Source organism: Miniopterus natalensis, chromosome 1 (assembly GCF_054644295.1).
Source record: "Miniopterus natalensis isolate mMinNat1 chromosome 1, mMinNat1.hap1, whole genome shotgun sequence".
Taxonomy (NCBI): domain Eukaryota; kingdom Metazoa; phylum Chordata; class Mammalia; order Chiroptera; family Miniopteridae; genus Miniopterus; species Miniopterus natalensis.
The window spans coordinates 174,605,394-174,627,520 of NC_142081.1; the positions used below are offsets into that span (position 1 = coordinate 174,605,394).

The following is a 22,127-nucleotide window of genomic DNA, read 5'->3' on the forward strand; positions in this document are numbered from 1 at the left end:
TAGGAATTTCCATCCTTTCTGTGAAACGTACTTTAAACCTGCTGAATCACCTGCCCCTGGTGTGGAGACCTTTTGCCTCTGGAACTGCGGATGAGCCAGGTGGTAACTGCGGTGTCACTCTGGGGTGGGAGCTACACATCTGCATAGGGCTTGTTTTCCAGTGTATAGCTTGCTTTTCCCTTATAATCAATTCTTGTAAGTAATCGTTTTCACCCTGTGTTGAAGATGTGCTGCATAAAGATGAAAAGATAATTTTCCAAGAAATGGTATTTACAGATCAGCAGTTTCTCAGGAAAAAAAAAGAGAGCATCAGAATTTTAATTTAGAATAAGGAAGGCCAACCTAAATGCAGAAGGAACAAGAGCTTTTCTCTGACTTTTCATCTTAGCATAGCTAAAGGGTTAATTGGTCCATTGTCCAACTGCTTACTGAGAGACGCTGTAAATACCAAGAATGGTATAAAGAGTTAGTGTAAGAGCCCAGTCTCTGTCTTTAAGATAGTGGCTCTCAAATCTATTGCCATTAAATCGTGATGCCTGGGCCTCACCCCAGAACAGCTGAGTAAAAATATCCACGTCCTGGATATCTGCATTAAAAAGAAAATCCCTGTAGGTTATTCTAATGGGTACTTAAGGTTGAGAACTATTCCTTTAGGAGCTTAAAATCTAGGTAAAAGTTCAAATATGTACATTAATGTCTATAGAACGTGGAAGATTATGATGGGCTCTATGAGTGAGACTTGAATTGGAAGGTTTTTGATTAATTGGAGTCATCTGGAAAGGCTTCATCAAGAAAATGAGTTTTGAGCTAGTGGAGTTTCTATAGGGTGATAGGGGACTCTCTCTAGGCCAGGGATTGAATGCCAGGTATTTTGACTGGTGTGGAATATTTGGAGAACAGTGGGAGTAAAGAGTCGACGTTAGGTTGTAGCCAGATTCTAAACCATCTCCAGGGTCAGACTCGTTTTGACTTTTTCCTGCAGGTGGTAGGGAGGCTTTGAGGAGGCATCGAGGATTTCCATTGAATGAAATGGCATGATCCAAGCAGTGTCTCTGAAGGGTGACCCAATGGGAATAAGTGGTTTGCAGTTTGAATGACATGAGGCAAAGCCTGGGGAAAGGAAGACCAGTTGGAAAGCTACTGTTACTAGTGTGGCCCAGATTGTAATCCTCTGAGCTAGGAAAAGAGCAGTGTAATTAAAAAAATAATGATTCAAAATATGTTTTCAAAATAACTGAGTTTTTCCCCACATCTCATTAAACCTCACAATAACTTAGTGGCATTTTATGAAATAAGGAAATGCTATACGGAGGTTCAACTGCTATAAAATAACCAAGTGAAAAATGGACGGGCCCAGTTGGATGGTGACAGTACATCGGGGTTGCAAGGGTTCTTCTGAGGTATCAGGCTGGGTGTGAAGACGGTGGAATTCCTCAGTGGCTAATTCTGTCAAGCCTCTGACTGTGGTCTCAGGTAACCTCTTATGTTCTTCACGTGACTTCCGTTGCCTTTATAGTTTGACACGTAATGATGTCTTATAAAGGTGTGGTGAAGGAAGGGAAGAAATGGCTGTCATCAATTCAACTTGTCTCACATAAGAATCTTCAGGCCTTTTCTGAGTATCCTTGGGTTTTCAGATAGTTAAATTTGGTTGACTATTAGAAGGCTTAGTCTAGGGGTGGAGACTCTGGATATTAGGCTCCAAATATGGGCTGAGTAAGCTAGCTATGACTGGGTTTCCTTTTCTCTTGTGGTTGAGAAGAGAACTGTGGAGTATGATAGTGTAGACATCAGAGAACATCCTTGTGGCTCCTGCTCTGGTGACTAAGATGTTTGATCAAGATTATATCCTTGCCAGAGCTGGAGACTGAATCACAGCCACCGCTGTAGTAATTCATTTTGTTCACACCTTTACCATGTCTGTGTTCTTGTCCATTTTGTGTACCAAGACCCTGAGGCTATTTAAATACCAGCTTAAACCAGCCATGCAGGTGATGGCTACAGATATCCATCTGAGATACTTGTTTCCTTGCAATCAAATAGCAGAAGAGCGTGCCGGAAAGTTAAGGGGTGCTGGGGAGGTATAAAGGAGAGAATCACCATCATGGCAAAACTTGATTAGATTTTCTTATAAAATGCTGGGATATGGGTGAAGAGAATGAGGCTGGGGACAGAGTGGAGGGTGAGCTTTGGTGCCTTGGGCATTCTCAGTCCAGGTACGTAGAATAACAGTTATTGGCTCTGGCTGTGATGAAGATTAAGTCTCTTTTGCTAATTTGAAATGACAACATCCTTGGAAAATTAAAGTGTCACATTTTATTTCAACTGTTCATTTTCTCACTTTAGAATACTGGAATCTTCAATGGCAGGAGAAGGAGTGATCAGAAGACCGAGATGAATTTTAACACTATTCTGGAAGAGATTCTTATTAAACGGTCCCAGCAGAAAAAGAAGACATCGCCCTTAAACTACAAAGAGAGACTTTTTGTGCTAACAAAGTCCATGTTAACCTACTATGAGGGTCGAGCAGAGGTAGGAGACACTCAGTTTTGCTTTGCTGCTTTCTATGTTGATATACTTTATAATACTTCCCCTACCCCCATCTTGTGGTATAAGCTTTAGGTTAATAAGTTAATAATGAAGTTAAGGTAATAATACGCTATCATTTGGATTTGAGATAAAGTTTAGAATGTGGATAGAAATTGTTCACAAGTCCGTTAATTATGGGTTTAGTATATGGGTATACATTTTATATGTAATGGGTATACATTTTGTATCAGCCCACTAAATTAATCTGTTACTGAAAACAAATCAGATCCTTATGGAATTAAGTATACTGTGTACATGGCTCTTTCCCATAAATTACTGTATTATATATCACAGTCTTTAGCTCATAGAAACTGTGTCTGTATCAATTAATCATAAAGTGAGACAGACATCTGTCTTCTCCTGGTTCTCTGGACCCCAGGCTTCTTCGATACAATAGCAATAATTTTATTGAAATTCTTGCTGTTAAATACAGTTTATTGTGCTTGGGAAGTATGCTGAGAAATTCTGTTCTGGATGATGGGAAATTCAGTCAAGCCAGATCTTCCAAGTCTGACGCTGGAAAACCTGTGTTTCAGTTCCCATGATGGGCCATTCTTTGGTTTGTCCCCTTGTTCTTATTACTCCCAATTAGCTTGTGTTTTTATGTATTCTAATGAAATGGTAATTGATCTTCCTGGCAATTTATGTGGTTTGATCTTACTCATAATAACACAGAACAAAGGCAGTTTCATAAGTGATCTTGTGTTTGGGTGAGGGAACCAAATGACACATGGGTCAGATTATCTGACATCCCAGTGGAGGCTCTGTGTGGTACTGAGTGGGAATCCAGGGAAGAGCAGGGCTGGGAATTAATTAGGAAAAAGGCCTTCTAAATAATGGTGAGAAAACAAGGAGGGTGGAGATTTCTCTATGTTGAGATGTTGAATAAAACATTTTCAAGTAGTAAGTAAAACTGTAACTATTGTTAACTAAGAAATCAAGAACTTTTTATAATTGGACTTTGGTACTACTAATTTGGTTGGTGTGTTGTTTCTAATACTGCTCCAGTATGGAAACTGGCAAATAGTTTATAAAGTCGAGGAGCAGGGAGACTAGTTGTGTCAGGGATCCTGAAGGCCACCTCCAGGTTTGATGATTTGATAGGAGATCTCACGGGACTCAGCATATAGTTGTACTCAGAGCTATGGTTTATTTCAGTGAAAGGAGACAAAACAGAATCAGCCAAAGGAAAAGCAAATGGGGCAAGTCTAGAGGAAACCGGGCACAAGCTTCCAAGAGGCCTTCCTCAGTGGAGTCCCAAAGGGTGTGAGTAATTCCTTCAGCATCCAGTTGTGACAGCTGTGAAATGTTGTTACCAGGGAAGCTCATTAGAGACTCAGGGTCCAAGGTTTTCAGTGGAGGCTGGTCACACGGGCACCCTCTACCTAGCATGTACCAAAATTCAAGACTCCAGAAGGAAAGCAGGTGTTCGGCTCAAAACATACTGTTTGTACAAAGTTTAAGCTCAGTGAATTATTCTTATTGGTGCTAGGAATGGGGACCCTCCCAAAGTCCAAGTTCAGGCCAACCTTATAATCAGGTCATTCCCAGGACAGTAGTCTCGTAGGCCTGCTATGTTAACTCTTTTTTTGCAAATCAGTAGTAATAATGATACAGATTTTTGAGCACCAAATACATGCCAGGCATTGTGCTAAATACTTTATGTGCATTACTTTTGCCCCTCAAAACAGTGCTAAATTGTCTTACTAGTACCCCCATTTAAAAATGAGTGATATGAGGCTTAGAAAGGTTTAAAACTTGCACGAGGCCATACCTAATGAATTACAGGGCTGATTTCTTCAAAGCCTATCTTTGAAATCACCTTGATACTCCAGGGAAAATGAAATCTTTCTATAATACAGATAGAGTTTTATTTTAAAACAAGGATATTTTTATTACTTTCAGTTATTATTTTTTTGAATTTTCTTTGCGATAGAAGAAAATTAACACCAGAGAGGGCTTTTGTCCTGGCTCTGCCATTATTTACTTGGACACTATAAAACAGTGTTCTTCAATTTGTACATATAGTTTAGAAATTACTTCTATATACATTTTCTATCTCTTTATACTCTGAACTCTTCCTTTGTCATCACTGTTTCGACCCGAGCACGCATGTGATCTATTACCAAGTTCCATGAATTCTCCTTCCCTTTAAAGTTACAACTTTATTGTGGCTCCCACCCCATTCTCTTAGGTGGATCACTGCTGTCCCTGATCCCACTCATGAATCTTTATCTTCCGTCTGCAGAGTCTTCAGAGTGATACTGAAAACCTGTAGCTTTGTATCTTCTCTAGGATCAAGTTAAAACTCCTTAGCTTGGAATACAAGGTGCATGATGCAATTTTCTTAATTGCCATGCCTTCTTCCTCCGGCCATAGCCACGTCTTCTAACTTGGTTGCCCTTTTTCATGGTGTTTTTGTTAATATTGTTCAATCTACTTGGAGTGATAGCCTCTGCCTTCCTGCCAGGATCTGTCTGTCCATCCACTGTCCAATTGAGCCATCAAAAATTTGTTGAGTGCCTGGCAAACACTCATCTTTTCTGACTCAGCTCAATGCCCACCTTCTTTATTTTTTAAATATATTTTTATTGATTTCAGAGAGAGGAAAGGAGAGGGAGCGAGAGAGAGATAGAAAAATCAATGATGAGTCATTGACCAGCTGCCTAGCCCGCAACCCGGGCATGTGCCCTGACCGGGAATCGAACCCCGATCGCCTGGATCTTAGGTCGATGCTCAACCGCTGAGCCACGCCTGGCCGTGCTCCCCACCTTCTTTAAAGCCTTTCCTATATCTTTCCCACCAAAGGTAGAATCCCCACGCCACTTCAGCCCTCTGTGCCCTGTCCTTACTTTTATCATGGCATCTTGGTTGTCTGACTCTATTTACATAACTATGTCATCCATTGGACTTGAAGCTTTTCGAGGGCAGGGCTCATAGCTTAACCATCTCTGCATTTCCAGTGCAGAGTGAGTATTCAGTTGGAGGACTGGCTGGATGGAAGGAGAGATGGGGAGACCACAGCCTCAAAAGCAGGCAGGACAGTTTATCTTAAACATACGTCATGAACCATGACAACCAGAAAGGTGGTCAGACTGCAAAGAAGTGGAAGAGTAAAATTTGAACCTTGGTATTATGACCCCAAGTTCAGTGCTTTTTCCATAATGCCACAGGTGCCTCCCTTAGAATTTTATTCTGGTTGTACTGAAACTGAACATTCTTCATAATGAAATGTTTGAAATTTTACAGGATGGTTGAGGCAATCAGTTATGAGTGTGATGTGACATGAGCCTGTTAAACATCCTGGGCAAACTCTCATATTTCTTTGGAGTATTCTGGGTCATAGTAGGCTGTTTTCTTGACCAGCCCTGGGAACCTGGAGACTTTTAGTGACATAGGGATTAAGAGCCGGTTAAGGTCCTGAGTTGATCTGATGTTTCTCTCTTGGTTGTATCCTTAGACTAAGTGGACTCAGTGGGAAGCATAGGTTTCCAGGACACTTCTAATCCCTACCTGAAGATTTGTATCTTTCAGCACTTCCTATGTTTCTGGAGAGTGGGTAGGGGGTGGGAAAAGTGTCTTATTTATTACATGTCAGTTGGAAGCATTTGCATCAGATTTTATAGGTTACCAGACAGTTCACTAGTTTGTAAAAAAGTAATACAGCTCTAAATACTCAATAGAGATAGTACAGTGTTTATTGTACAAGGGAACTTTTTTTGGCTCTGAATATTCTCAACTGTTTTATCCCATGAAAATTCATTTTCTTTTATTATTTTTTAAAATTTTAATTTATTGGTTTGAGGGGGTGGGAAAGGGTGCTGCAGGGAGAGAGGGAGGGAGGGAGGGAGGGAGAGAGAGAGAGAGAGAGAGAGAGAAAGAAAGAGAGAGAAAGAGAAACACATCAATTTGTCATTCTACTTACACATGCAGTCATTGGTTGCTTCTTGTATGTGCCCTGACCAGGGATGGAACCCAAAACCTTGGAGTATCGGGACAATGCTCTAACCAACTGAGCTTCCAGGGCCAGGGCGAAAACTCATTTCTTATAGGCAGTTGAATTTCCTTGTTTCTGAAATAAGGTAGTATCAACTTCCTCTCTTGTGTCTCAATTTCCTTTCTTATGTCTCTTCTTCTGATTCATATCTGTCTTCTTAATGTATTGTCCTGGATTTGAACTTCCTTGTAATCAATCACTTAGAAGGGTCAAGATGCAGGTCTGAAGTCCTAGAATCTGATCTATCCCCTTAATTTGCCAAATTAATCCATTTTCATTTCATAACATTTACTGTTTTTTTCTCTCTGGGAAGCAGAACCCATTTAAGACAGAAGGTGGGAGGATACCATTCCTTCCATCCAGATTCCTAAAAAATTTTTTTAAATAACTTTGTATTTTGCTGTAGTTTCAAACTTAAAAAAAGTTGCAAGAATAGTACAAGGATCTCTCAAGTAACTTTGACTCGGATTTACAAATTTCCTATAGTTTTGTCCCTCTATCTTTCTCTTTTTCTCTTTCTATGTATGTTATTCTCTGAACAATTTGAGAGTAAGTTGTAGACATTGCCCCTTTTATCACTAAATAGGTCATTATGTGCTGTCTAAGACCAAGATCATTCTCTTTTATACACACAGTACAATGGTCAAAATTAAGACTTTTAACACTGATACAGTAAATACTGTTATTGAATCTATAGTCTGTAGTCAGATTTCATTCATCTTTCTGCTGATATCTTCATAGCTATTTCTCAAACTCCTCCTGTTGCCAAGTCCAGGATCTAATTCCTGATCATGCATTGCATTTAGTTGGCCAAGACATAAAATTTTTAAATGTCAGTGGTGAAAGGAAGACAAATGAAAGGAAGAATGCTCTTCTTTTGTTGCATACTGTAAAATGCCAACTGTCTCATGAATACTCAGTGATGGTCGATGGGAGTCCACAAACATGCAGTCAGATTTAAAGATGATTGTAGTCTGTTCTCCTCCTCTCATTCTCATGGTCATCGTTAGGATGACCATAATTTCCCAGTAAAGAAATTGTTTACTTTAGTCTGGTCCACTACAATGAGTAAAAATCACTTATTCTTGTTTCCCTATCTCTACTGCTGCCTCAGTTTTAACTTTTTGTTCTTCTGTGTTAAACAGTTGTTAGGCATGTAAAATATTTTATGAAGAACAGTACAGTTCAGTAATTACTAGTAAATGAAGAGGGAGCTTAACCAAAGGTTTGGTTCTCATGCTCTACTTAAAACTAGAAATAATAAAGAGATTCTAGATTTCGAGAAACACTCTAGGATCCAGCTATGATAGTTGTGGTTTACTCATTGGTTATTTGTATTGTGATGAGAGAGACAAAAGCTGTAAGAAAAATCAGTGTTTTTCCCCAGAAATGATATTGTTTAGTTTATTTTATTCATAAGACTTAGGTCTTAGCAATTTTTAGTGATATCAAAAAGTAAAATTTCCATCAAAGTTTTATTTAGCAATTTTGCCACTGAATATATTCAGAAGACTGTGCTATAGGCACTGAAGGTGATTATGAAAAGAACAATCCCAGGATGTTTGGGAAATGGCACCATAGTTAAAATAAACAGTGTTTCTCCCCACCTCTCTTCCCCACCTGCCTATTTTGAAAGAAACTTCTTTTAATTGGAAGTGTGTATAACTTGTTGCAATTTTTTTTTGTAAAAAAGAACTATATTTGACATAATGATTTTTATTTTTAACCCTCACCCAAGGATATTTTTTCCATTACTTTTCAGAGAGAGTAGAGGAGAGAGAGAAAGAGAGAAACATCAATGAGAGAGAGACACATTGACTGGTTGCCTCCCGCACATGCCCCGACTGGGGCCAGGGATCAAGCCTGCAACCGAGGTACGTGCCCTTGGGTGGAATCGAACCCAGGACCCTTCAGTCCGCAGGCCAATGCTCTAACCACTGAGCAAAACTGGCCAGGGCGGACATAATGATTTTTGTAACCTGAGTTTTATTTCTCTCTTGCATCATGAACTATTGGGCTGGGGATTCTTAGAAATCTTTGAAGCCGCTTCTGTAATTATTTTCTATACAGTGTTTGTTACTGAGGATGGGTGTGATAGCTTTTTCTTGAGGGACAGTTGAAAAAGAGACCAAATTATATGAGTGGAGGAAGTTTTGGTAGAAAAGTATAGACTATACAGATTTGGGAGGGCTCGATGCAGGTTGGGAGGGTTTGGGGAGGACCTCCACTTAGTGAAAGGTTGGTGTATGAGTAATGTTGGGCAGAGAAAACCCTTTCAATATAAAGAGAACGGAATGTGCAAAGGCCCTGGGGTGAAAGGGAGCTTGGTGTGTTTGTAGAGCTGCTCTGCTCTATCTACACCTATATAGATTTATGTAAGTGATAATTACCCATACAAGGGGATAATTTATTTTGTTAGTAATAAAAAAGAATCATATAATTTTAGACCTTGAAGGAACTTTAAAGAATGAACCCCAGCTGTTTCCCTTCTGGAAAATGAGCATCAGGAGCTATTTGCTCCATGTCACCCAGTAAGCCTATGGTAAGCCTGGACCAAAACTCAGATCCAAATGTGTCTGTAGCAGTCTCTGATTGCATTGCCTTAGTTCTGGAAAAGATGCAGCTTAAATAATATGGTTGTTCACAGAATGGACACCATCTAGTGACTGTTCAGACCCCTTTGCTGAAAAATACTTGTCATTTTTCTGCTTTCAAAGCTTTGCTCTTGCTGTAGCTGACAGTTCTCCTTCTCTCCTCTGTTTACCCATGTCCCATCTCAAGTCTTCTTAAGTGGGAGACCTTTCTCATCTTTCTGGTTGTCAATGACTTGCCCTTTGTGAATTACTATTAAATTTATGTGTTATTATTATTGCCTTTTCCCTCACCAACTACATAAAAATTGCGAGGGCTGAGGTTGTTGCCTCATAATTTAAACACATCACACAATACCTTGCACTTATTAGGCTCTCCAACAGTTTTTGTTAGTGATAATTACAATGGTGGTGATCAGTTAGTATTCGAGGAAGCAAAAAGATCTTTAGAGACCTGTGATAGTGATTTCCCATGCAATTTTGTTGCATTTTATGTTTTTGAGGAGATGCATTATTTAAGCTTAGAAATGCAACTATGTTTTTCTTTGGTATTTATTAGTATTAATCTCTCCTCAAAACTAAAATGTGGATATTATTTAAACAATCAAGATATGAACTGTCAGAAGAAATCACATAGCAATTTGAGAAAGTGAAACTCCATTTCGAGTTGTTTCTAAAACTGTTTTGGGGACTCTCGTAGCCACTGGTTGATGCTGGTCAGGTCCATGTAGAGAATTACCCGCAGAAGGGAGCTAAGGAGCACATGTCTTACTTAGCAGTTAACTCTGTGACTTTTAGGAGAATGCCTGCCATTATTGGCCTTGGGGTTTTGTGAAAGAAATATTTAAGTTTGATGATAACTACCTTAGAGAATGAAAAACATTGTTACTGTCTTTCACCAAAGCTCTTCCAGTGCCTTTTGCATTTTTAATCTTAGAGAACTGTCTATAATATTTGCATGATTCCACACTGGCAAACACCTGAGATGAAAAGTTGCACAAAATATATGCAACATAACTTGTTTGTTAAATAAAATTCTGTAAGAGACTTCATTGAAATCTCTAGTGGGAAGGAATTTTCTCCTCATTATCCTAGTTGTATGAGAAAACTTTTTCCATCCCACCTTTATTCCAGGTAATCACATAGGTATAGCTGTGCCTTAATTTTATTTGCTGCTGCAGAAAGTAACATAGACAGGTGTAAGTCCCTGCTGGTGAGATTGTAACGTGAATTTTCCTCATTTTAGAGGAATAATATATTATATGTGTATGTATCTGTATCTATATGTATATGTGTATATGTCTGTGTCTGTGCATATTCATGTCTATGTCTATGTCTATGTCTATGTCTATGTCTATGTCTATGTCTATGTCTATGTCTATGTCTATGTCTATGTCTATGTCTATGTCTATGTCTATGTCTATGTCTGTCTATGTCTAAATCTACAGGGTGCCCCAAAAAATGTATACATGTTTTAACAGCTGATAGTTCAATTTTGAAAATGAAATACATTTTAATAAACACTGCCTTTATAATTATTCAAAGTGTGTGTACATTTTTGGGGATTGTCTATGTCTATATCTATATGTCTATATCTCTATGTCTCTATGTCTCTATGTCTATCTCTATCACTATATCTATCTATGTATCTAGCTATATCATCTATATCTACATCTATACTTATATTTCCAGACAGAAGAGAGTCTATACACTGTTGCTTGTTATATAGGACTCAGCTCATTTGTTTCAACTTATTTGTCATTTGTACCACGAAGATTTAGTGAGTATGTAGAGTATGCTAGGATGGAGGAATTAAAAGATGAGCGCCCCTGGTTTTGCTTAGCATGCAGTCTGATTAAGCTATCATTCTAGTTTTATGGGTTCATAATTGCGGACTATCTTATGCTGCAGCTACTGTCTTGGAGGGCGGAGGGGCCCCTTGAGGCCTAGAGTGCTTATCCTTACGTGCGCTGCCGTTTGCACTTGCGCACGCATTTCTGGATCACTTCCGACCCTTGAACATCTCTGGCCTGGGGTTGCAGTTGTGACACGGGCGGTTACACCTGCAGGGGTTCAGGATTTCCTTCTGTTCTTAAATTTTCCATCGCGTGGGTTTCACAGAAGTACAGGGGCTTTACGTACCTACTCGCCACACTCTGTTCTCCTTAGCATCCCTATAAAGGAGATACGCACCGAATTCGTCCACCCTGAATTTTACAAGGAAGACACCGAGGGACAACCCAGGCTCCTCCTCTGAAGTGGCAGACGTGCCGTTTGGCTAGATGAAGAAACATCTTATCTTTCTGGCCTGTGTGCTGTCAAACCGCATTGTGCTACTTCCCGCGGAGGGGACTTCCTTAAACAGCAGCTTCACTGACCACCTCCAGGCATGTGTTTCCTTCCTCCCTGCCCTGGGTGGCTTGAAAAGGGCCTCGCCTGACAGTTCTTCATTCACGTTTGTTTTCCCTCCCTGTGCCCCTGCGAGGTGGGGGGAGCCCTGTGCATTTCAGTAAACTAGAGCTGTGCAGAAAGGAGACCCACAGAAGGAAAGGTTTTCTGTGAGTGTTTATATGAAAGAAGTTGAAAAGGGTTATACTTAGTTCGAAACTCTTAAGAACTTCAAAGCAGGCTTGGTTAAAGTAATGTGAACGAAAATTCATTTCATAAATACTTTAAATGATTTGTTATAGAGAAAACTCACAAGAAACTCAAAAGCTGAATTTATTACATTCATAGTCTATCCCCACAGGAGAGAACAGTATTACAGTTGAAAAAGACACTATAAATCTACCCTAATACATTAGTAAGTTAGCTTAACACTTTTAAATAGGAAAGTAAGCTGACTTTTAGATTAACTCAGGCCTGACTGGGATTGATCATAGTGTAATGTCAAAACAAATGGCAGAGATTTGAATTTTCTTAGAAAATGATGAGTAGCTTGATGCTAAAAATCAAATACATAATTCAATATATTTTTTTAAAAAACAGGGTCATTCCTTTATTTTCAGAAATCACAATCACTTTCTAAGGATACGTGTTATGACTAAAATATCTGTAGGAAACAAGATCAACATCCACTGGGTGAGATAATGTTTCTTCTTGAGGTTCTAAAACCAGCTTTTCATTTGTTTTCTGTTCCTTCTCCCTTATAGGGAACTTCAGTTCTAGTGTAAGGTTCATCTCTGAGTTAATGGAATTTCTGTGAGTTGAGAGTAGACTGTGTATTTGGGTTTAAATCTTAAATTTGTTGCTTATTAGCTGTGTCCTTGGACAAGTTACTTAATCTCTCTGTGCCTTCATTTTCCTTACCTTTAAACTGGGGCAAATAATGTTATTTCCCTCACAGGTTTTTGTGAGGAAGAAATGGGTATGAAGTAGTTAGGACAGCACCTGGCATATAGTTAAGTGCCTTGTAAGTATTGGTGGCTGTTATTCTAGGTAGGTTGTGTTGTAACTGACTTTTATCTTTCTGTATAATGCTTTCAGAGTTTCTGTTCTTGTGTCTGGCTCTTCCCAGATTTAGAAATTATTGCAATAAGCGTAACTGTTTCATTGTCCTAGTAGGTCACTAATTCCAGGTGATTCACTCTTTAAATTGGTCACTGTTGGTTGTTCCGTGGCATTCTGCTGCCTGGTGGAAATGTGTTCCTTGGGGTAGGATGGATTAGCATTCTGACATCTCTGAGCCCGTGTTGGTGGAACTCTTGTTAGGGACTAACAAGATCTGGGTTCTGGAAGCGTTTCTCTAGATGTTTATCAGTGGGCACATGACAGGGTGCTGGTGTGATAAATGTGGTGTTGCTTCAGTTTTACATTTTTGTAACAGCAGAGGTGGCTCTACCTTGAATCACATTAAAGAAAAGGAAGCATTAGAGCCCTTCAATTCCACAGCCCTTTCAAAAGTCCCTGAAAGGGCCCTAGCAATTTTGTTTCATAATTTTGCACTTAAAAAAAAAAAGAGAGAGCGCCTTCTCTGCAAAGTGTAGAAGCTTTAGGTCATTCAAAATCTGGATCTCTGTGGAGCATGTAGGACTTGATTTGTTCTAATATATGATAATATCTACAGATTTTGTCAGTGAAATACTCCCAACCATCTCCACTGTAAAACAGCTAAAAGTCAAGGACATTTATAATTGGTTATATTCTTAAAAGTCTTTCTTTCAAGAGCTAAGTGGTATATGTCTACTATAATCCATTTAATTTATTTCCCTTTAATAGTTTCAGAATTGTTTTTAAAAGTTTCATACTTTTCTTGTTAAATGTTAAATTTTCTGAATATTTTATGTTTATAGTTACTCTTATGAATAGGTTATTTTTCATGATATGTTTGTTGTAATTAGATATTGTTGATATATAATCAAGCTCTTGATTTTTATAAATCTGTTTTGTAACCAACTGGTCTACTATGCTATTTCTAAATATTGCATAGAGATATAATATTCTATTCTCAACTTTGCTATAAAAGAGTTATTTTTTTAATTAAACTTAATCCAAATTATGAGGAGAAAACAGTTAAAAATATTAGGAGAAATAAAAGCATTTTAAATTTTAAACAGGAAAACTTAAAAGGTTGGGATTAAATCTTTCTTTGCTGAGAAAGTTTTAAATTGTGTGTCTTGGACAGAGGTATTGATGGGAGATGGTGGAGGAATATACATAATCAATAACGTTAAACTTTCTGGATTAACTAAAATATAAAATTTGAAGTAGAGAAACCTAGATTTCGAATTCATAACTGCTACTGTTGGCAGGGTAATATGATGCAAACTCAGGCCAAGGAAGTCCTCAAGTAAAAACATTTTTTTTACTTGAATCAATTAATTTAACAACAACAAAAAAATAGTGCCTGCTTTGTTGCAAGTACTGTTCTAGGCTCCGGGGACACAAAAGTATATATAGCAAATGTCCTGCTCTTAGGGAACTTACCTTCTAGAGGAGAAAGATGGACAGTATACAACTTTACCAATAAATACCTCCCTGCGATGAAGAAAAGTAAAGCAGGATGGGAGGGGTGGGGCCTTGCATGGCTGGGTTTTGTGTTTTTGTAGGTGGTCAGGGAATGAAGACCTTAGGAAGAGCAAAGCAGTTCATATAGAAGCCTGGGGGAGGTGTTCCAGCAGAGAAGCCAGGAATGCAAGGCCCCAAGGGAGGCAGCAGGTGCTTCTTTGCTAAAGAAACAGCAGAGAGGCCCAGGGGTTGAAGTGGAATGGGGTGGGGTTAGGGGAAGAGGCCAGAGGCCTGGGCAAGATCATGCATGGATGACTGTGGGCTGGGAAAAAGGCTCTGTATTTTTTTTTTGTAATGTGATAGGAAGATTTTGGAGGGTTATGAGTGGGATGTGACAAAATTTGACCCTTATATTCCTGCACATCCAGACAGGGGCGCACAGTGGAACATGAACTAGAAGTTAGGAGGTTTAGGATATAGTTCTGGCTCTGCTAATGTGACCTTGGGGACGTCAGTTATCCAGTCAGTGCCTCACTAGAGTCTCTCATGGCGAAATATAATTCTCAGATCTTAAAAGAGTAAGCACTCAGATATCTTTGCAGTGGCTGTTGGCTATGTGGAATAGAAGAGGAGACTTGCCCCTCCCGCTCTTTGTTCACACTTTGAGCCTTTCCTGTTCTCAGCCCTGAGCCTCACTCCTGCTTCTGGGTGGCCAAGTTGCAGTGTGTGTGTGTGTGTGTGTGTGTGTGTGTGTAGTGGTATTTCACTGTTTTTTTCAACCTGCATTTCTCTGGTTACTAAAGAGGGTGAGCAAGTCCACATATTTTCATTGTCTGCTGGCATTTACTCTGTTGAAGTGCCCATTTAGATATTTTTCTTTATTTTTCTCTATTAGGTTTTCTGTCTTACTTGTTTTTGAAAAATATGAAATATATATTCTGAATCAAACCCATTGTCTGTATATCCTTTGCAAATACATGTCTATACTTGTAGCTTGTCTTTTAATTTTCTTAATGATATATTTTTTTTTATTGAGGTAAAATACACGTAACTAAATTTACCATTGTAACCATTTTAAAGTGTACAATTCAGTGGCATTAAGTACATTCATAATGTTGTGCAACAGTCACCACTGTCTGGTTCCAAAACTTTTTCATCACCCCAAACAGAAACCTTGAGAGTGTTCCATGTGCACTTGAGAAGAATATGTATCCTGTTGCCTGTGGATGGGATGTTCTGTATATGTCTGTTAAGTCAGTCTTATCTATGTCTTGTTTAAGGCCACTGCCTTGTCTTTGAGGTCACTGACCCTTCAGTGGACTCTTTCTGTTTCATCCAGTCGGCTGTTGAACTCCTCTAGTGTATTTTTCAGTTCATTTATTGTATTCTTCAGCTCTGTGACTTCTGTTTGTTACTTTCTTATATTTTCCATCTCTTTGTTGAAATTCTCACTGCGCTTATCCATTCTTATCCCCAGTTTAGTGAGCGTCTTTATGACTATTACTTTGAACTCTTTATCAAGTAAATTACGTATCGCATTTCATTAAGTCCCCCCTCCCCCCCTGAAGTTTCATCTTGTTCTTTCATTTGGAACGTATTTCTTATTTCATTCTGCCTGACTCTCTGTGTTGATTTTTATGTAGTAGATGAAACAACTGCCTCTCCCAGTCTTGAAGAAATGGCCTCATGTAGGAAATGAACCTTGTCATCAGCCTTGCCCTAGCTCTTAGTTGTCTCTCAAATCTTGTGTTTGTCCAAGGAACCTATTATATTTTTAATAGCTCCTTGTAGTTGAGGCTATGCCAAGACTTGTCAGTGTCCTAAAGGGAGGATCTCAGCACCTATAATCAGGCTGATTGGAAGCCAGATCCACAGGCAGCAGTTTTTTAAAGTATGCAAATACATCCAGTTGTTTGGGACTGTGAGTTTAAGCCATGCTGGCTACAGTCCCAGAGCCAGGCAATATGGAGGTGTCCCCGGGGTAGCAGTGGCAAAAATTGGGGCTCCAGTTGAGTGTATAATCTGTTCTCTGGGAAAAGCTCTCTTTTGGAATAGATCACATGTTAGGCCACAAAACAAGCCTTAATGAATTTAAGATGATTGAAATCATATCAAACATCTTTTCCAACCACAATGGTATGAAATTTAAGATTAATCGCACAAAGAAAATTGGAAAATGATGACTATATAGAGGTTAAATAACATGATACTAATCAACGGATGGTCAAGAAAAATTCAAAAGAGAAATAAAAGATCATGTCGAGACAAATGAAAATGAAAGTATATCAAAATTTATGGGAAGCAGCAAAAGCAGTTCTAAGAGGGAAGTGCATAGCAAGAAATGCCAACCTCAGGAAACCAGAAACATCTAAAATAACCTAACTTTACACTTCAGGAACTAGAATAAAAAGAGCAAACAAAGCCCACAGTTATTTTATAGTAGGAATGAAATAACAAAGATTAGAACAGAAATAAGTGAAATAGAAACCGAAGAAACAATAGAAAAGATCAATGAAATTAAGAGCTGGTTCTTTGGAAAACATAAACAAAGTTGACAAACCTATAGTAGACTCACCAAGAAAATAAGAGTGGACTTAATTAAATAAAATTAGGAATGAAAGAGAGATTACAGCTGATACCTCAGAAATACAAAGGATCATACTAGACTACTGTGAACAATTATATGCCAATAAATTGGACAACCTAGAAGAAATGAATAAATTCCTAGAAACATACAACTTACAGAGACTGGATCATGAAAAAAAAGAAAATATGAACAGGTTGATTAGTAGTAAGGTCATATCAGTAATCAAAACCTCCCAACAAATCAAAGTCCAGGGACTGGTGAATTCTACCAAACATTCAAAGAAGAATTAATACCAATTCTTGTTAAATTCTTCCCCAAAACAGAAAAGAAAGGAACTCTTCAAAACTCATTTTATGAGGGCAGCATTAGCCTGATACCAAAACCAGACAAGGATGTTATAAGAAAATTACAGGCCAATAGCCCTGATGAACACAGATGCAAAATTTTTCAACAAAATAGTAGCAAAGTGAATTTAACAGTGGTTGAGCATCGACCTATGATCCAGGAGATCGAGATTCCATTCCTGGTCAGGGCACATGCCTGTTTGGCGGGCTCGATCCCCAGTAGGGTGTGTCCAGGAGGCAGCCGATCAATGACTCTCACATCATTGATGTTTCTCTCTCTCTCCCCCTTTCATTTCCCCTCTCTGAAATCAATAAAGACACATATTAAAAAAAACCTCACCAAAAAAACAAACTGTATGAGACTTGAATATATTTCGGGGAAAAAAAAGAAAATGGTGGTAAAGACATTTTGCATCTTCAAAATAATTAGTTATCACTGATGCTGATTTGATTGCCATTACCTGTAAATCATCTGCAAAGTCAGAAGATATTTGATCATATAAATCCCTGTGGCACAAAATTACATAATTAACCCCTGAAAAGCTGCATATAGCTTTGATCATTCCTTAAGCCAAAGTAAAAGTAGCTAGAAACTTTCAAGAACAGTCACTAAAATGTCAAAGGGATGAGCTGCCAGTGAAAAGGAATAGACATAGAGTCCTAAAAACTGGTACAAGGAAGGCCAAGAAAAAAAAGTGATAAAAAATAATAGTGATAAAAGAAACCTGGTACTCATTAAGCAGCCAGTCCCCATTCCCCTATCCTCTCCGCCCCTGGCAACCACTAATCTGCTTCCTGTCTCTATGGATTTGCCTATTAAGGATATTTAACATAAATAGAATCTATAATATGTTGAATTTTGTAGCCTGGCTTCTTTCACTTAGCATAATGTTTTCAAGGTTTGTTCATGTTAGAGTTTATCAGTACTTCATTCCTTTTTTAAAAATTTATTTATCGATTTGGGGGGCGGGGGGAAGAGAAACATCAATTTGTTGTTCCATCTATTTATTCATTCATTATCCTGACCAGGAATCCAACCCAAAACCTTGCGGTATTGGGTTAACGCTTTAACCAGCTGGCCAGGGCAGTACTTCATTCATTTTTATAACTAAATAATATTTCATTATGTGTATATACCACATTTGGTTTATTAATTCATCTGTTGATAGGTAGTTGGGTTGTTTCCACTTTTTGGCTATTGCGAATAGAACTGCTATGAATATTCATGTACAAAGTTTTGTGTGGGCATGTATTTTCATTTCTCTTGCTGGGACATGTTTAACGTTTTGCACAACTGCTAGGTTGTTTTCCTACATTTTATAGTCCCACCTGGGGCATATGAGGGTTCTAATTTTCCACCTCCCCCTTAAGATTATCTTGCTTATTCTAGCCATCCTAGTTTGTGTGAAGTGGTATCTCCTAGTGTTTTTGGTTTAAGTTTCTCTTATGCCTCTTAACACTGCAAATCTTTTCATGTAGTCTGTTTCTTTTTTAAAATGCATATCTGCTTGCTGTCTTTGGTCAGGCAATAAAACCTGTCTAGGAGAAACTTCAGCTTTATTTGACTTTTTTAAATGAAGGGGACAAAAACAAAAAGTAAATGAAGGGGACAGTGGTGCGGTAGTAAATATTTAGTAACTGGGAGTCCGGGGAGAAGCCCTGATTTTTAGTGTTTGCCAATATCCATGGTGTAAATACTCCCACCATGGCCGATTGCCACCACTATGACATTGAAAGTGGAGCAGGGAAATGGCACACGCAATAGACTCTCATGAGTTGGCATGAACTGACTTAAACACACGTCAGTGGGAGGGAGGAATGGTAAAGTGAGCTTCTTATGGCTGCCTGGTATTGTGCTTGCTGGGCACTGTACAACCATAGGGGTGCCATTCACATGTTAAAGAGAAAAGGAAATAATATTTATTGAATGTCTACCACAAATTTAACCCTCACCACATTCCTCTTCTGAGGCAAGATAGTTTTACTGTCTTATTTTCAGAGAAATCCAAGACTTAGGGAATTTAATTAACTCAGTGGTTCACAACTAGTAAGTGTCAAAATTGGGATGTAAATCAGGTCTTTCTTATTCCAAAATTCGTTCCAGTTTACCAAATGTTTTGGAGTGATGTTGGGGGGCAGATCTCCAAGACACCCCCAATCCTAGTTTGATTAATTTTGAGCAGGACTCAGGACTCAGCATATTGTTAAACTCATGACTATCATTTATTACAGCAAAAGGAGACAAAGTAAAATGAGCAAGGGAAAAGGCACGTGGGGTGAAGTCCAGAGGAAAACAGGCACAAGCTTACAAGAGTCCTTTCTCGGTGGAGCCACGTAGGATGTGCTTTAAACTTCCAGCAATGAGCTGTGACAACACATGTGGAATATTGCCTACCAGGAGGCCCATTAGAGACTCATTGCCTGAGGTTTTTGTATTGGAGACCGATGGGTTATATAGGCACCTGCCTAGCATGTGCCCAAATTTCAGACTCTAGAAGGAAAAGCAGATGTTCAGCATACACTGTACTATTTGTACAAGCAGTTTAGACACAATGAGCCGTTTTTATCAGTGCTGGGAACAGTGGGAACCTTCCTAAAGGCCAAGTTCCAGATGCCAGCCAAGGGCCAACTGTAGAAAGGCCATCAGTCCTTTCTAAGAATAGCAGTTGCAGGCCTGCTGTGTTAACTCCTTTCTGCACACTAACCAGATGCAAAAATAGGAAAGAAAATTGAAAAAGCGCAGAGACCATGTCTCCTTATCATTACGCCCTCTCCCCCTCCCAGCTCCTGCATAGAACTGGATACACGGTGGGTTTCTAACAATGGCTCCCTGAGTTGTGCAGATCCTCATTGACACCCAGCCTGTGTGTCTGCATTGTCTGTACTCCAGAAGTGCTCGTCAAGTCTCTGTGTTAACCCAGAACCTCCAAATCATGATTCATTATGACTGCTTAGCCCAGACATCTCAGCGTGGCCTCATTCCCCGGCTGAATTCTCAGTGACTTTCCTCCCTTGAAAGGCCTGCATTGGAAATACTAAGGTCTATTTGCATCTTCAGTGGAAATATTGGTTCTTTTGTTCCAGCGGCCCAGGCACACTGCCTCAGACTCACTTTTACATGGGTGAGCTTCGACTAAAAATGGAACAGTTTCCCCCACCTGACCTCCCCCGTGTCTGGGTCACATGTTGGGGTCATGCCTTCCTTTGTTCTCACAAACCCACTGAACTGTCGGCCCCGTATCAGGTTGTCACAAGCCCACTGCAGGCGACGGGGAGCTGACTGAAGCCCTGGTTCCTTTCGTTCTGAGCTACCAGATAGGCCGGGGAATGAAAAGAAAAACGACCCAGCTTGGTATCTATTCTGAGGTTGAAGAGTCTGCACAGGCAACTCCAAAGTGTCTGCAAAGAAACTCAAGGTGCCCCCTACCATTTCTGGTTCAGAAATTGTACCGGAAACCTGGAAGTTGGCCTAAACTTCCCCTTCTCCCTCACCCTCTCTCACGTCTGGACTTTCAACAGGTTTTGTTGATTCCACATTTTGAATAGGTCTCACTCCTGCCGCTCTTCATCTCTACCCCGCCGTGGTCCCAGCCACCGCTGCAGACTCGGACGGAGACAGCAGCCTCTGTATTGGTTAGGGCTGAGTTAGGCTATGCATCCTATAAAATCACTAAATAATAGTGCCTTAAACAGAAGATTTTTTTTTTCTTTCTTTGAATATGGAGAAGAAATACTGGAGGCAGGGCGTTCTGAACTGGTGTGGTGGCTCCAAATGAGGGCTCTTGGACCCTACCTTTCCCTTCCAGCATTCTGGCTTTTCTTTTTCATTTTGGCCCAAGATAGCTGCTGAATTTCCAGTCATCTTGTCTGAATTGTAGGCCGGATGAAGGGAGGACAGAAGAGCAAGAAAGGACTTCTACCTGAGTCCGCTCCCTTTATCAGCCTTCCCGTGTATTCCACAGAAGACTTCTGCCTGTGTCTCAGTGACCGGTGAGAAGACTTCTGCCTGTGTCCCAGTGACCGGTGACAAGACTTCTGCCTGTGTCCCAGTGACCGGTGACAAGACTTCTGCCTGTGTCCCAGTGACCAGTGAGAAGACTTCTGCCTGTGTCCCAGTGACCAGTGAGAAGACTTCTGCCTGTGTCCCAGTGACCGGTGTTGAACCATGTGCCGGGCTTAGCTGCAAAGGGAGCTAAGAAAGAGACTGACTATCGTCAGAGGGAAGGCGGGGGAGGGTGGGAGAGATTAACCAAAGAACTTGTGTGCATGTGCATGACCGTGGACACAGACAATAGTGTGGTGAAGGGGGGGGGGGGGCAGAGGCAGGGTGGAGCCAATGGGGAAAAAGGAGGACATCTGTAATATGTTCACCAGTAAAGATAAATAAAAAAAGTAATAGTCATTTATTCTGAGTATCAACATGCCCAACTAAAAGTCAGGGTTCTGTTACTGATGACAAGTGGACTTATGGGTCGATAACTAGGGATCTCTGCTGCAGTGTGACAGGCTCCTCTCTCTGCTCCTGCCCTCTCCAGTCTGTTGTACACAGTGGCTACAGCGATCATGTCCCTCCCCTGCTTAAAACCCTTCAGGGGCTTCTCACTATCCCCAGTTTAAACCTCAAAGTCCTCATGGGCTATGGCCCAGCAGCCTTCCCACCAGTCGGCATTAATATGCGGTTCATTCCCTTCCTCCCTCTTGCCAGTCATTCTGTTCCTTGAAGGCGCCCGGCTCCTTTCTCCCACAGAGCATGGACCTGAGCCGGGTCCTGTGTTTAGAGTCCAGGTTCTCCTCCCTTGACTGGCTAACTCCTTCGGGTTTCAGCTGAAATGTCACTTCCTCAGGACAGCCTCATTGATCTTCCAGGTTAGATCAGTTTTCCCTGTATAATATCATCTAATGCTTTTACTTTGTACCACTGATCTCTATTTAATAAATTATTAGTACAGTTACTTTTTCAGTCTCTCTCTCTCTCTCTCTCTCTCTCTCTCTCTCTCTCTCTCATCTATTAGCTTCATGAGGCAGGCGAAGGCATCACTGGGCCCAGTACGTGACCTATGGGAAATCATAAA

At 39.9% G+C, this 22,127-nt stretch overlaps 1 protein-coding gene across 1 annotated transcript in view; it reads left to right on the forward strand.

Annotated features, from left to right (window-relative positions):
- The first annotated feature begins 2,379 nt into the window (after positions 1-2,379).
- TEC (tec protein tyrosine kinase) overlaps positions 2,380-22,127 on the forward strand; it is a 73,133-nt gene continuing 53,385 nt past the window's right edge. Inside the window, exon 1 of the mRNA XM_016208005.2 lies at positions 2,380-2,532. Within this exon, the coding sequence (XP_016063491.2) occupies positions 2,395-2,532 (138 nt within the window). The 5' untranslated portion in view covers positions 2,380-2,394. The remainder of the gene's footprint in view (positions 2,533-22,127) is intronic.